We start from the raw sequence: 16,174 nt of genomic DNA on the forward strand, positions 1-16,174 counted from the left end.
CCAGGTATGACAAACACACACAACGGTGGTCCATATAGGACAAAGGCACAACTGAGGTCCACCACACAGTGGTTTACCACACGCCTGAAGCCAGCCAAGTTACCAATCTCCATGAACTGTATACCTCTTTAATGTTAGTGAACTGTAACTTAGGGATAGGCAATAAATGCTGGCCTAGCCAACAATGCCCACATCCCATAAATGATTTTTTAAAAACTTGCTTAATTTATCTTTCCCCACTCTGTAACCTACGTGTGTGTGTGTGCAAAGTCAGAGCATATTTTATTATTTTACTTAGACTAGGCTGAGTACAATAACAGATAATGTCTTTGTTAAGACTCAAGAAAATCTGTCTGATTGTGTCTTCTATGATCACAGCACATAAACAGTTAAACGCCCACTGAATTGGCAAGTGCATCCATGTTTTTTAAATCCTGTTGTGGTCAAACCAGGAGAGGGAAAAAATGGCTGCCAATCAACCCCTCCTCACCTGATCATAACAATACTAAATGGGTGATTTCCTTAACTGATAATATTCTGTATGCAGTTTTGTCGTTGACCACTGCATTTCCATTGTTCCATTGTTCCTATGTACTGTATCTGACCACAAAGTGCAAAGATTCTTCAGTTAAGATGGCATTCATGTACAGTACATGAACATGTACCAGAGCCAGTACATGTGAACATCTGGTTAATTAAAATCTAGGCTAGAACTAACACCGTATTCAAAACCTTTTCAAATTCAACACTGGAAACAAACATCTGTCCAATATTATAAACCCTGCTACTTTATGGGGATTTTAATTTAGCAGATTTTATAGACTTCTTTTTTAAATCAATAAAGTTGAATCCCAGCAAAAATGAATTAATGTCATTAATTGCTCAGTTCTTAGTTAAAAATGAGATGATAAAAAGCAAATGTGCTCATATTCTGAAACACATGAGGTTTCGCAGTCTGTTCAGATGCAAAACAGTTACTGCTGGAACTAGTGAGAGAAAATATGGTGGGAAATCAGATACAGGTCTCATCACATCAGGTTCCGTCTGCATAGGTGTAATCACAGAACATCATGGGCACTGTCGCTCTCCAGCTGTCCTCAGCTGTTTCAGGATCCCAGCTAAAAAGCTGCCAAGATTCCATTATTCATGCGACTACACATGCTAAAACAACGAGGAGCTAGACTGAATGGACATCGCCCATGAATAGCATTTAAATTAAAGTCTATTTACTATTGTCACAACTAAGCTTACATTAACACTGCAATGAAGTTACTGTGAAAATCCCCTAGTCGCCATACTCCGGCATCTGTTCGGATACACTGAGGGAGAATTTAGCATGGCCAATGCACCTAACCAGCACGTCTTTCAGACTGTGGGATGAACCCGGAGCACCCGGAGGAAACCCACGCAGACACAGGGAAAATGTGCAGACTCCACACGGACAGTGACCCAAGCCGGGAACCGAACCCAGGTCCCTGGGGCTGTGAGGCAGCTGTGCTAACCATGGTGTCACCATGCCGCCCACGGCTCTCAGCGCCACTGATTACATGTGAGAAAGTTGGGAATCAGGTATGCAAGTAACATCTAACGTGTCGCAGTTTAAAGTCTAATAGAGTGTGACCACTCGAAGAGAAATGACTGCAGGAGAAGCCAAAAGGCACATTAACCACTTTAAAGGCACAGAAATTATTCTAAAAGTTTCAAACCTTTTCAGAGGTTGTATTGGATATGTTGGAGGAAGGTGGTGTGTGTGTGTGTGTGGGATAATGTGAGGAGGGGGGATGCAGCAGGGCATGTGCAAAGAACATACATGATGCCAAAGAGGCAGGCTGCCAATTCAAGGATGTGAAACACAGACAGAAATCCAACTTCCATTCAAAATATTGCTGGTGTGGTTTCTCCACCCACCCCTTTTTGTTTGTGTGAGAACTAAACTAAATTTAGGCTCAGGCCTCATGGAGTGCAGCAGAGAAGCTGTATGCACCAAATAGACATTCTTATTGAAGCTCAGCAGCACTGGGCAATCAAAGGTTAACCTAGTCAGTGGAAGGGAGTTCCCGGGAATTGGGGGTGGGGTGGCGAGACCAATCATGAGTAATAGCCCGAGTAGACAGTGCAGTGACTAACAGTATTCTTGCAGAATCGTAGAAAGAAATGCTTGCATTAATATAACACTTTTTATGGCCATGGGATGTCTCAAAGCACTTTACGGCTAACTAAGTACTTTTTGAAGTATAGTCACTGTCCCAAAACAGCATTCCTATTCCACCTGTTCCGACAAAATTGATATTTTATTGAACTTGCTGGGAATTTGTTTTTAGAAGACGGAATTTGTGGATCATCATTTCATTCTACAGCATTTTATGATATGAAATGTTTTCATAATGGCAACTGTAGGGGAATAATTGGGGCTGATTTCAAGGATCTAACCGACTTGAAGGGCTCGGATAATGGCAGAAAGCTTGTGCAAGTTGTAGCTTTCATCTGAACCCCAGTAAAGAGAACCGTGATTAAATCACTCAAGTTTCTTTAACAATATAGAATTGACACAATATATTGATTGAGATATATTTTCTTGTTTAGAGAGCATCATGTCATAACCCAAATAATGGCATTCTTTGTGTAAGGGTTTATGGAGATATAAAAGTTGATCTGATTAATGAAAGGGTCATTTCACTGGGTATGTTCCATAATTCAACAACTCTCTGTTTATGTCTCTTGCATCCATTATTTTACTACTTATATTCCAGATAGTGGTCTCAGACTAGAATCTTAGAGTGGGATAATGAATCGAAAGACCCAAGCTATGCTATGGGTTGAACCTCAGACTGTGCATTTCTGCTCAATCATGTGCAGAGTTCCACTCTATGCATAGCTGTATTTTTTTAACATTAGGAGAGTAGAGGTGGCACCATCAACCAATTAACAATACATACAGAGCAGCATTATATCATAAATTCTGCATTGCCCTCCATCCATCCCAACATTTGATGGTTATCCCTTCCTCCAGTTTGGTCCAAATCTTTGGAGTTCCTAACATCAACTCCTTTCTGTTTCTAATTCTCTCCTTTAAAATCCTCACTAACCCACCTCTTTGCAAGGCTTTTAGCTATCTGACCTAGATAGTTGTGGGATATTTTTCTACCTTAAAGGTGCTAAATGAATGCCAGTTCCAGTTGCATTGGGTAGGAGAAGGCATTTGGTCTACACCAGCTATCTATCCAAATGACTCCTCAATTTATAAATGTCCCCGGTTGCTCAAGGGGCTGCCTGAGCACATTTCAAATGTAGGGTTGCATTGTGCTTAACTTACATCACGTCTGATTTGAAGCTAAATTGGTGTGACAATATCCATTGGAAGTGATCCCCCAGCTCTTCTGTAGTATACTTAGGAGTCAGATTGGAACTTGGCCTTTACACCGCTGAGCTTACCTAAAAGCACTTTGAATCAATGCAAAAATAATGGAGTAATTGTGCCTTTCCAATTTCTGCTCTGTGTGCCTTGACGGTTCCTGAGTTTCGGCACTCCACTTTTACATCTTCTCTACTTTTACCTTGTGATTTTAACTTGTTCCTCTAATGTAGGAAACGTCATATAATCAATTGTTCAAAGTACTCACCATTCATGTTTAATGCCAAAAGAGCAGCTGCATGATGAATAAAACCCATCTTGACAATGCCTACTGGTTGTATTTCCTAGCATTACTTGTTCCTTTATACTGTATGTAAATGTTACTGATAAAAGTGTTACCTTACAGACAAGGAGGAGAAAATGATAAAATGAGTGTTATTTCCGGTGTATTTTACATCTGCTGCTAACCACCAAACCACCCACTTACTTATCCTAATTTGCACCTTTTAGATGATATTTACTTCTAATTCAAGTACAACTTTCACAAATGTTAACCGTTTTACATCTTAATTCTATCCATGTCCATTATGAAAGCTTGAGTTGCCTGCTCACCTTTTAGAATATTTACTAAATTTTCAAGGGATTAAAAAAAAGCCTTATATAAGAGGTTGGTTCATGGCATACCCCACTAACCTGAGCTCCACCTTGCCTGCTACCACAGCATCCTCACTGTGCAAGAAGGATTAAACTGAACTGATGCTGTTTTTTATTTTACCTGTTTTGTCCATCATATCGCCAGTCAATCCATGTAAAACCTAAAATTCAGAGATTTTCAATTATTCGCCAATTTTTATTATGCTCTGATTGGGGTGAGGGGGGAGAGGGACGGGACGCTGTAGTGATGGTCATGAATATGGCCAAAATGATAGCTGGGGTTTACATTTTATAATAATCTAGTTCACAGTTAAACAAACAATACAAATTTATACATAGAACTGTATTTGAATGGTTGAGTTAATGGCCGTTTTTTGGTTTATTGGAACTTGGCATATTCTTAGCTGGGAGAGTAAAAAATTCCAAAATATTAGAGCAATAGGAGCAAACACTTTGATCTTGAAAGGAAGAAATTCCAACCCAGTCTGATAGACCGGATAGCCTCCTTTGCTGCTGTATGATTTGACCACTCTCTGTTTTTAAAGTTTAAAGTTTTTTAATCGGTGTCACAGGTTACATTAACACTGCAATGAAGTTACTATGAAAATCCCCTGATCGCCACACTCCGGTTCGGGCACACGGAGGGAGAATTTAGCATGGTCAATGCATCTCACCAGCACGTCTTTTGGACTGTGAAAGGAAACCGGAGCACCCAGAGGAAACCCACGCAGACATGAGGAGAACATACAGACTCCGCACAGATAGTGACCCAAGCCGGGAATCAAACCCGGGTCCCTGGCGCGGATGAGGCAGCAGTGCTAACCACTGTGCCACCGTGCCGCCCAATTTTGTTTTTATAAAAGAAATGGCAAAGGTAATGAGGCAAATAAAAGAACAAATTTCAGCTGCTTATTGTTTTTGTGACCATCTTTAACATTATTTTGCAAATTTCCAAGTCATTTAACTTAATGATAAGTTAAGTTTAATAACCCTGATTTTTATTAATAGATAGATATATTAAGGAAAAACAAAATGCAAATTCTGTAGGTATTATCTTATTTAAAATTATTATGGTCTTACTACCTTAAATGACATTGGGTTAACATGTAAGTTCTAACCATAAAGCGAACCACTTGCTACCACTGAGAAAGATATTCACGTAGCAGGAAACTAGTTGCTAAGTAACTAAGAGAATAGGTGCAATGTTGTAAATCATTTTACTGATGAAGAAATGAAGAATATATCTCAGCCATTGCACTGTTTTATCAACTTGTAACTTCCTCAAATAATACCTGTCAATGAGCTCGACCCAGCACCAAAATTACTACCTTTCCTTTCATTTGAAAACAATTACACCCGAAAGTTACCAAATCAAAGCCCCAACAATGTTTATTTTTTAGCCTTTCTCACAACGTGGTCATTTTCTATCTGATATATTAATGCCTAAGTCTGCTTATGGCATTTATTTCATAAGCAGATTATCACTTTGCAGATATAGGAGATTGTTTTCATGTTCATACTGCATCTTTTACACTCAAAAATATGCAGTTGTGCAGTCAAAATCACGAGTAGGATTGAAGCATTAACCTATTGTCCTTCTGTTCCCATTTTGGAGTAGATTTAAATCTGGGCAATGGAAGCTTCTAATGGAAAAATGCAGAGGCCTCAGCAATAAAGGCACAATGTTGTCCTCTCAACATTATTTTTGCTTTTGCACCCGCGAGGTCTCACTGTGGGCAGTATCAGTTGCGTGGCTACTATTTTCTGAACTACATAAAGGGATTCCCCAGTTGTTAAAATACTAGAAGATTTTATGACTTTTTGTTATGTTAAATATTGAGTTTTTGCTACTTGAATGAGTTCAAAGTACTTGCAGTTGTGTAGAATGTTCTGAATCTTGAAAGGTGATTCTGGCATCACATCTTTTTCTTTATTACTGTCTTTATAGCTAAAAGAGGAGGAGGAGTAGCAGCAAAAGGAAGGAGCAAACAGAATGAACAACTGCAGGAGAAGTAAATACAAGAAGGCCTGCTTGCAGGAATCCTTACCCTCCTAAAACTTTGCTTGGGCCAAACAGCGTAAACCTCCAGTTCTCTGACAGTGTATAAGCAGGCAATGGCTGTTACTTCCAATGGAATAGCAATTGAGTCAGATTGCCACTCAACTCAAAAGTATTTACCTGGAAATCCAGACAATCCTTTCTCACCTGACCTTCCGACTCAGGCTAGGTAACATCTGTGTGGTGAAGCTTACTCACAGGGCCTGCCGTCAGAGGACATCGCAGTCATCAGGTAAGTAATCCACGCCTTCTTTTTATCTCAATTTAAAAGGCCAGCCAGGTTTAATGGTCTTTGACAAGCCAGGGAGAGGGTACACGTATAAGGTAAGTGGGTAGGATTTGGGGGGTGGTTGTATCAGGTCAGGTTGGGAAGAGGTGGGGAAGGCAGCAGTCAGGCCTTGGAGGGTCTTATAACAACAAACATTTAATTCAAGTACACAATCCCTTATAACAACAATCATTGGAATTAATAGTCCCACTTTGAAGAGTCCATAACCACTTGTAGCTGTCAATTAAACTGTTAAATTGCCAGCACCCCACTGTGATAGTGGGTGGTTGTGAAATCAGTTGTGCAGCACTAATCCAGTAATGAAACCTTCAAGTTTACGTCAATCCACAAGCAAATAGCAATCATTTTTTTTAACACTCCATACATTTTTTTCAAAATTTTAAAGGAAATAACTTTTAAATGCCTTGGTAGTTTGAGAGCTCCCTTTGACAGATGTTTTTGATAGGTCCTCTTAACACTTTTGGCAGCTCCTTTTGACAGATGCATCTGATAGTTGTGGCAGTTGATTTTGACAGTTCTGTTGACAGTTCCAAGGAGCTTGACGATAATGAGTTTATGCACTTTTTACACATATTCAATCCTATCTGTAACAATTTCAAAGGACAAACTTACCTCCCCATAATGTGTACTGGGAACCCATCCAGAGGGGTACCTTCCCTCTGCAAAAGGATATTCTAGCCATCCAAACAAAGCCACGAAGTTTAGATCTGCTCTTACCAGGTCCAATCTGCACACCGTAATGGAGGCAGCCTCCTCAAGCAGGAAGCATGCCCAGTCCACCCATTCCCACCCCTGATAAAATGGGAATTGTCATGCTCGGAGATGGGACTTAGGATTTTCAGCAACTCTGCCATTTCCGCCATGATGGAGAAGCTTGTTGTAAAAAATCTGGGTCTCTGTTGAAGGTCTCTCTCTCCTCAGATGCTGCCAGACCGGCTGAGATTTTCCAGCATTTTCTGTTTTCATTTGGGCGCAAGAGCTATTGCCTACACACTTAGCTCATTGGTTATATTGCCTTAGTCTCTGGATATATATTTTGTTTTAGACTTTCTTAAGCTGTGATGTTCCCTTGTTACATGCAGTGAAATAAATCATTATTTAAATTCCATGATTTCAGTGTAGATGCCATCTGTCAGTCACTGATATCATAAATTGTCAGAAAAGGTAAATAACAGTGTCATATTGCCAACCATCAGCTAGTCATGCTTTCAGCACTTCTTTAGCTGTCTCAGCATGTCAGGAACAACACTCACAATTGGTGATTTTGGAACTTGTTACAGATAACACTAATATTAGCGCAGATATAAATCGGTGAATTTGGTCAAATCATTTGGGAGATTGGAGGTACCTGGAATCCCTGCTGGCTTTTTGGTATCTGATGGCTGACAGGCATGGGATTTATGTTTAGTTATCAGCTTAATCAAACTGACATCTGCCACCAATCCAAAATGATTTTGCATTTCTGTTTGAGTTTCACACACCTATTTATGTCTTTCTAATGCATCAACTGAGAAAGGTAAGAGGAAGAAAGAGTTGAAAGATAACACAGACGTACAAGGAGCAGCAGAAAACATGTCCGGTCGGTTCTGTATGGCTCTCACATGCTTTGTCTGCCAGCTCAAAGTCTTCGATAAGTCTCATCAGAGGTGAGACTTATCAAAGACTTTGAGGCAGCAGAGAAAGCATGTGAGAGCCATACAAAGCCAAAGAGAGAGAAGAAGGGAACAGAAGGAACATCAGCTTGGAAGACAGCTAGCAAGGCACAGGAAGGAAGGTTGGAAGAAGCAGTTACTGGAAGGGAAGTTAAAAGGAAGTCAAAGGAAGGTAGGTGCACGGCAGAGGTTCCCTGCAGGCTTCCCAACCTCTGCTCTGGATAAAAAGTTTAGGGTCACCCACTGTGTGGTTGAAGGAAGAGGAGCTTGTAAAATATAGTGAGTGGCCAGCCTAAGTTTTAAGGGAAGGACTGTTAAATACCTTGGATGCTTGAGAGCTGCCTTTGACAGATGCCCTTGATAGGTCCTCTTGACACTTTGACAGTTCCTTTAGATAGATGCATCTAATAGTTGTGATAGTTGATTTTGACAGATCAGTTAACAGCTCCAAGGAGCTTGACCACATTGAGTTTATGCACTTCTTACTCATATTCAATCCTATTTGTAACAATTCCAAAGGGCAAACTTACCTCCCCATTAGCTTGTACACCTGCCCTGATCTGTCACCATTTTACTGGAGGTTGTGGAGGTGTCGGGCGGCCCATCCACCTTTCAGAGCTCCCTGTGCCCATTGGAGGCACCTCCATAATGTCATAACCACCCCCTGCCCACTTTAATTCTCCCTGCTGGCCTCTCAAACCCAAGCCACCCAACCCCCTTGTTGGGACTGCCAGCAAGGCCCTGCCAATACCTTGGACTTACCTGAGGTCTGGCCTCCATTAACTCCTGTTCGTCAGGGTTTTTGATTTGATTTGATTTATTATTGTCACATGTATTAACATACAGTGAAAAGAATTGATCCTTGTGCGCTATACAGACAAAGCATACCGTTCATAGAGAAGGAAATGAGAGAGTGCAGAATGTAGTGTTACAGTCATAGCTACGCTGTAGAGGAAGATCAACTTAATGTAAGGTAGGTCCATTCAAAAGTCTGACAGCAGCAGGGAAGAAGCTGTTCTTGAGTCGGTTGGTATGTGACCTCAGACTTTTGTATCTTTTTCCCGATGGAAGAAGGTGGAAGAGAGAATGTCCGGGGTGCATGGGGTCGTTAATTGTGCTGGCTGCTTTGCCGAGGTAGTGGGAAGTGTAGACAGAGTCAATGGATGGGAGGCTGGTTTGCGTGATGGATTAGGCTACATTCACGACCTTTTATAGCTCCTTGCGGTCATGGGCAGAGCAGGAGCCATATCAAGCTGTGATACAACCAGAAATAATTTGTCTGTAGTCCCTGCAGAGGCTACTGTTCAAACCTGCATTGCTGGGACTACAGAGCCAATCGCATTAGCCAGCAACTCTCTAAGATGGGGCTTCCTTCCCAGTTGGGGTGGAAGTCTCACCCTGAGCCAGTTGACGCCCTGTGGAGTATTGACTGACTGCAGTGCAGCCGAATCAGTGCAGTGCAGAAGGATTCCCTATTCCCTATTGACTCTTCAGGAGACAGTGAAAGAAACCCCTCAATCCAAAAGATCCTGCCCACTGTTTGGGAAAAAGGCACTCATTGTGATTTTCCCTGGGATGGTTAATTAATGGCCAGAAGGTGGGAATGCCATCCAGTTGAAGGTTTTTGAAGCTAGAGGCCCAAACAAAGGCCTTCCACATTGAAAGGAGCAGTAGCTGAAAAAGAAGATAAATGGGGGAGAAGGCACTTCCAAGTGGGGGAGTCCCCTCAATAATGTTTTATGTTCATATGTTCATACAAAGTGGCATTTTCAGCCTGATCCTGCACCACCGTATGTTTGGAAGCCCTCTAGATGGAGGTATATTTGCTGCTGGAACAGACAAGTATGGATGGCCTCTAGGCCTGCCTGGAGCACTGGCTCACCCCAGGCACCTACACTGACCTCTGCTGCCTGCAGTAATATGGAGGCCAACTGGGAAGTCCCAGTTTAACAAGCCTGAATGAGCCAGGTCGGCTACCAGTTGTGTGTGTGCGTGTGTGTGTGTGGGTGGCCATGTCACACCTGCCCACCCAATCCTGCCTCTCAGGTAGGTGGAACCCAAGGAACTATCAGATCAATTGGTGGGACATTATATAGGCCCTCCCACCTCTGATCCCAGCTCCAACAGGGCCTAGTTTTCTTCAATCTATGAATAACCTCATCGGAGAGAATTTACTTTTTAAAAGAACATTCAAAATATGACTTGAGCAACAGTGTTTACAGATGGTGACTAAATGGATGTATTGGCAAACTTGGTTTGATAATGAAAATCTCCAGAAAGACTGATGCATTGATGTTGAATAGTTATTTTTGCTGCCAACTTAGAAAATGTTGGCTATGTTGATCCATAAGGTAAACTGTTTTATTTAAGAAACGTGAAGATAAATTTTTCTGCTCTGCTAATGTTTAATTTTACCGTATAATATTGTTCTTTAAATACATTTATTTCTTTTTACAATTATTGCAAGGCAGCGCACAATGTTCACATCATTATTAAAGAATGTGGGACAAACAAGATTACTGGCATGTATAAAAAAAAACTAACTTATGTTTCTCTCTGTTAAAAGGAGTTTTTTGCCCAGTTTGAACTAAATAAATATGGAAATAACACTTCTTCCAATAGCTTTGTACAATCTTCGCTGTTGGGAACTGCCTTTCATCTATTTAATTCATCAAATTGCTGACTAACCACACATAAAACTTCAGAGAAAATGATGTGAAATAAAAGTAATTGAGCAAAAACACCAGGATATCAAACTAATATTACAGTGTACATTGTATGGCTTTGTCAGCCTGCATTTATCAGATGACAGTCCTATGGTGCTAACAGGATTGGGAAGCCAGGGAAGATATTCCCTTGTGCACTAAAATTCCAATTTTCTAAGGTTCTATAATGGTGAGACTGGTGATGGAGGTGGGGCAGGTGAGGTTGTCACATGACCAACGAGTGCAAGTCTCAGTAAATTGAAATTTAATGCAAATCAGACCTCATGGAGGATTTATGGCAAAGATGAGGTTTGGCGCCAGTGCGCACCTATGTGATATATGTATGTAATGTATGATGGGGTATGGGGTGCGTATTGCCCCTTTAAGAGTCTGGGTCAGGTGACCCCTGGGGGATTAGCTCTTCCCAGTGTGGGGCCTGGTTGTACAGTCTTCGATCTGAGTGTGGGACATTGTACACCTACAAGAAAGAGCTCCCAGTGTTCAAGTTATCAAGCCCACCTCGTGGTTCTTTAGGCACCATAAGTCGATAGGTGTGTGCATAACAACCTAATGCACCCAAAGGGCAAGAGTTTGTCTTGCAGCAGAATTATTGTTGTTACATTGACTGTGGGGGCACAGGGATTTTCCAACATTTTTATACCTGATATCAGATTGTTTTAGATTGAACAAGGAGCACAACATGACATGGGGAGGAATAACCATGATCACCAAGCTTGATAAAACACTAAAGTGGACATTTTAACTCTCTGTATGAGAAGACAATGAGACATATCATCTCCCTGGAAATTTCCTTGGGAAATCTGGCTGATACGAACAACTGGACCTCCAGCTTCTCAAACACAATTACTTGCTACATATGGAATCTGGATTCAAACCTGCATTTGAATGTGACTGCAATCTGGAGTTGGAACAGTTTCAATAGCTGCACCGTCTCAATAGTAATTATTCTTCTTGGCCTCATGCTGCTGAACATGGAAGTAAATTGTAGTAATGTCTGACAATGAGATACAGAGACAGATTTGTGTCTTGCCAATAAATCATTAAGATGTGATGATTTAAAGAACATTGTATAAACTTGTGAAATAGAACAGGCAGGAAGGCAATTTTGTGTCACTGAGAGGAGAATTTTTAATGTGTTGAAGTGGTATTTAAATATTTACTGGAGACAGTTTTCCCCGGATACTCCAGGTACTAAAGAACCTCTGGAGTGGCCAAATGGGGTATTAAGTTGAAAGGTCAGTTTAACCTGCCATCTTGTTAATGAATGTGGCTGGGTCAGCAACCTGTGTGTTGCATCTCTACCAGCAGACCGCATGAACTGCAGTGGGACATTGAGGCAGCATCCAGCACTTTGTGAAGGGCTTTTAGGGATGGGCAGATTCAGTATAGAGAGTAAAGAGTTCACTTACCCTGGCAGTGTGGGTTATGTCATTCATGCACTTCCTGCTCTGCAAGGTTCTTGCTCCTTCTCTGTACCCCGGTGGCACTGACCTGTCTGGCGACCTCCTGTCAGGCCACCGTGGTGGGTCAGGTGGGCCTCCTGCTCCCATCCCTGAGAAAGGGGACATCCTTTTTGTCCACCACATCCTGGAGAAGTGTCTCCGGGGAGGCATTGCTGAACCGTGAGGCATGTTGCTTCCTGGAGACCATCTCAGTGCCCAGTCCTGGCGTGCTGAATGACTAAGCATCTGGGTGCCTATTAAATATGGTGGTCAGACATGGCAGAGGGGCGTTTGACCTACACGCTGCCACGCAATGTGACGTAATCCTCCTGGCTGCATAATTCATAAACAGTGCACAACTCCACATGCTCACCGTCCCACTCACCAGTGTCTTTCACTCCAGACTTAGGTCCAGAGCAGAAAATTCCACCCAATTAACTCAGTTTCTCTCTCCATGGTGCTGCCTGAGCTGTTGAATGTTTCCAGCATTTACTATTTTTATTTCAGATTTCCAGCACGACAGTTTTGTTCAGTAAAAGCACAAGTCAGACAAACAGGCATGGAGATCAATTTCCCCAATGGACGACACTCGAGATTTTCTCACCATCCTGACCTCTGGACCCAATTCGCTGATTTGCACTCCCGTAAATCAGACTCTGTACCAGGAGCACTATGGGAGCCTCGCATACCTTCTATTATGTCTTTAGCATCAAGGAAGAGCTGTACCATCTATAAAAACACAATGTTCATTTACTATCCCATGAAGGAAGCACATTTCTTGAGTGTTATGCTTATGTTACAATGTCTGTATGTATTTTATATATCATAATTTTTTTCTTTCATACCAACCATAGAACCGTAGAAGCCCTACAGTGCAGAAGGAGGCCACTCGGTCCATCAAGGCTGCCCTGTCTCTCCGAAAGAGCATCCCAACCAGGCCCACCCCTCCCCATAACCTCGCGTATTTACCGTGATTAATCCACCTAAACGGCACATCTTTGGACTGTGGGAGGAAACCGGAGGACCCAGAGGAAACCCACGCAGACATGGGGAGGATGTGCAAACTCCACACAGACAGTCACCCGAGGCTAGAAACAAACTCAGGTGCCTGGCGTTGTGAAGTAGCAGTGCTAATCACTGTGTCAGCATGCTGCCCTGTAAGTATAAGAATTAAGTGGTACAACCTCTTTCCTGTGAGATATGGTTTAAAATCTAACCCTGATGTATGGCAACATTTTCTCTCACTTTCTTCCAGGTGTAAGAGCTTAAACAAAATGGACGAAATCTTACCAAAAATAGCAGAATGTTGGTTGTGGTGTGAAATACGGAGTGTTTCCCACCAATGGCACTGGCATGTTTTCAGGCCAAATCTTACAGTTTATTAGTATTAATTTCTATTCCCATGAATTTCACACTGCATTCCCTCTGATGCACCTGCCCCATGATGACTTAATGGCTGCAGGCACTGGGAAGCTCCATATAAACGGTTCCCAGAACTTGTTTCACAATGACTGCAGGAGATGGCAACCTCAAACTTCTATCCCACCCAAGCCCCACGCCTGCCACACCTCATAACCATTCCCACCTACACTCTCCAGATCTGTGTCATTGCAGGACAAACTAGAGCACAATAGGCGTCAGTGGGCACAGCAAACTGGAGTCATGCCCGAGTTGCAAACCCTCACATGCTTCAAAGAGTGAACCCTCGAGCTGGCCGGAGAGGAGGAAGACTGTGTCTGCACTGCTATTGAAGTGGGGGCAGCAGAGAAATGTGAGAATCCTCAACACAAATGCTGTCAGTCCTCAAGTCTCAGGTGAGTAATCAATGTTCCCTCTGTATCCTCTGTAATGCATTGATGCCATGTCCCTTCTCTTGCAGGTTGACCACCAGAAAAGGTCGGGCCATCCTCACATCCCCGGAAACACTGGAGTCCAGCAGTGCAGGCGGGACTTCTCCCACCCACCGTGCAAGATGTGTCACAGCCGTAACCCACACCCAGCACCAGAGGGGTCAGGAGGGGTCACAATCAGTAGGCAGGCTTCTGGGTCACTCACTGGTGAACACCTCACAGCTGAAGATTCACAGCAGATGGAGGCAGGGGCTCCCAGGGAACCGGCACACGGATGTCAGAGCCGAGGACTCTGAGCCCCAGGCTGTTGATGTGCCCCTGGGCCCTGTTATCCCACAGTCGCTGGAGCTACAAATGCAGAGTCGCAAAATTCAAAGTACCCTGGGGTCTCTGGCCCAGCTGACACCCCTCTCCCTGTGAGTGACACGCCTCTAGCCCCTGACACCGAGGAGGGCAGCAGTCCAACATCCGCGCATGCCGAAAGCAGGCCTATACGCTCAAGGTCCCAGCCCCTCAGGGGCACCCACCATAGTCATCTCAGACCAAAGGCCATGGAAGTCAGCAGGCCTCAACCCCAGCTGTGAATCCTGGGGAGCCACCTAGAAGAAGTGGGAGAGTGGAGAAAATTAAAAAACCATAGGAATATAGGCACTGTTGCAGTAAGGTCATCATTTTGTTCCAAATGTTTGTCAATAAATTTTGCCTTGTGCCTCCACAGAGCTCCCACCCTGTCTGTTCATGCCACCAAGCTTGGGGGAACACCGCATTCATCCGGTGCCTCATCTCTGTGGACTATGAGAATGGCAGTGCTATGACCCTCCTATCCTCTTGCCAGCCCTCACTAAGCAAGTGCATTCCCTCAGCTGTGATATGGACAGGAACCCAGGAAGGAGGACAGGAAGTGCTGCCCGCATACCAGCCTTCACAACCTCTTTAGAGCAAGGGGCACCTCGACATGAAGGGAAGGTAAGGCCTGCAAGCAACCCCTCCCTGCCCATCTCCCCAAAATGGTGATTCTGGGACCCCCACCCACGGCCCCGAGTTCAACCTATTAGTGTCCCCCGAGTCTTTTCCAGTGCCCCCGAGCGGTGCACACCATGGCGGGTGCTGGTTGCCTGAGCGCTCACCTCAGAAATCCCCCTCAGAGGTGAAGTTGCCAGGTTCACGCTTATCTAGAGCTGTTGTAAATGGCGCTGGCGTGATGTCACGCCGGTGCCAGCTGAAAATTCTGCACGTGCTCAATATCTGGAGAGAGTGCTTGCTAATGACATGCTAATGTATTAAAATGAGCTTTCTTCAGTCCAGCGGCGTGTTTCAGGCCATTCCGCCAGCGAGGGGGCCGGTAAGATTTTAAACTCAGAAACTCAATTGTGCGAATCGCGCCCTCCGGAATTTGAGCATGTGCTGCCGCCATTCCCACAGACGGACAGTGCGAGCTCAAACTCGCCTGATGCACGACAATCGAGCACGAGACACAAGGCTTCTGTAATTGAAGGCTTTTATTGTCTAACAATGGAACTATTTAAACACGAGTACACCATTCCAGACTGGAGGGGTCCCGCCCGAGCAGAGGGTCTTATACCTCTCCCAGGGGGCGGGGCCCGACTGGGATGTGCCACAACAGCAACCACCACAGGTATATTAATCCCACAGTGTAAACACCCTAGCCCAACAACAACATTATAACAACCCCACAGTGTGAACACCCTAGCCCAACAACAACATTAGAATAACCCCACAGTGGTAACCAACGATGGTTCACCACATTCACCCCTCCTTTGAGAACAAAGGCTGGCGGGGTGCGAAAACAGACTATATATACAAAAAAATCTACAAGTCCAGATGGTCTGGAGGACCGCACCGTCGTTGTGACCTCCTCAATACCGGCTGTGACACCGGAGCAGGTGCTTGCGGTGGCGTTCTCTCCAAAACAGCGTCCGGCTGTCCCCTCGAGGACTCACGGGCCGGTTGACCCTGATGAAGCGGTAGTGCAGGGGATCCCGGTACCTTCTGCGATGGCGCCGATCTCCGAGTCTCAGGCAAGCTGTACAGTGGAGTATAACTGTTATGCACTGGTCCCGGTGCTGACCGCGCCACGTCCGGGGGAGAAATAAGTGATAGGGGATTCGTGACTGGGGGTATGGGAGCGA

At 43.8% G+C, this 16,174-nt stretch overlaps 1 protein-coding gene across 1 annotated transcript in view; it reads right to left on the bottom strand.

The window, feature by feature from the left end:
• Positions 1-3,683, bottom strand: part of LOC144506058 (uncharacterized) — an 81,410-nt gene extending 77,727 nt beyond the window's left edge. Inside the window, exon 1 of the mRNA XM_078231875.1 lies at positions 3,621-3,683. Coding sequence (XP_078088001.1) covers positions 3,621-3,669 — 49 coding nt within the window. The 5' untranslated portion in view covers positions 3,670-3,683. The remainder of the gene's footprint in view (positions 1-3,620) is intronic.
• Between the last annotated feature and the right edge of the window lie 12,491 nt (positions 3,684-16,174).

This window comes from Mustelus asterias, chromosome 17, assembly GCF_964213995.1.
Source record: "Mustelus asterias chromosome 17, sMusAst1.hap1.1, whole genome shotgun sequence".
NCBI classification, from domain to species: domain Eukaryota; kingdom Metazoa; phylum Chordata; class Chondrichthyes; order Carcharhiniformes; family Triakidae; genus Mustelus; species Mustelus asterias.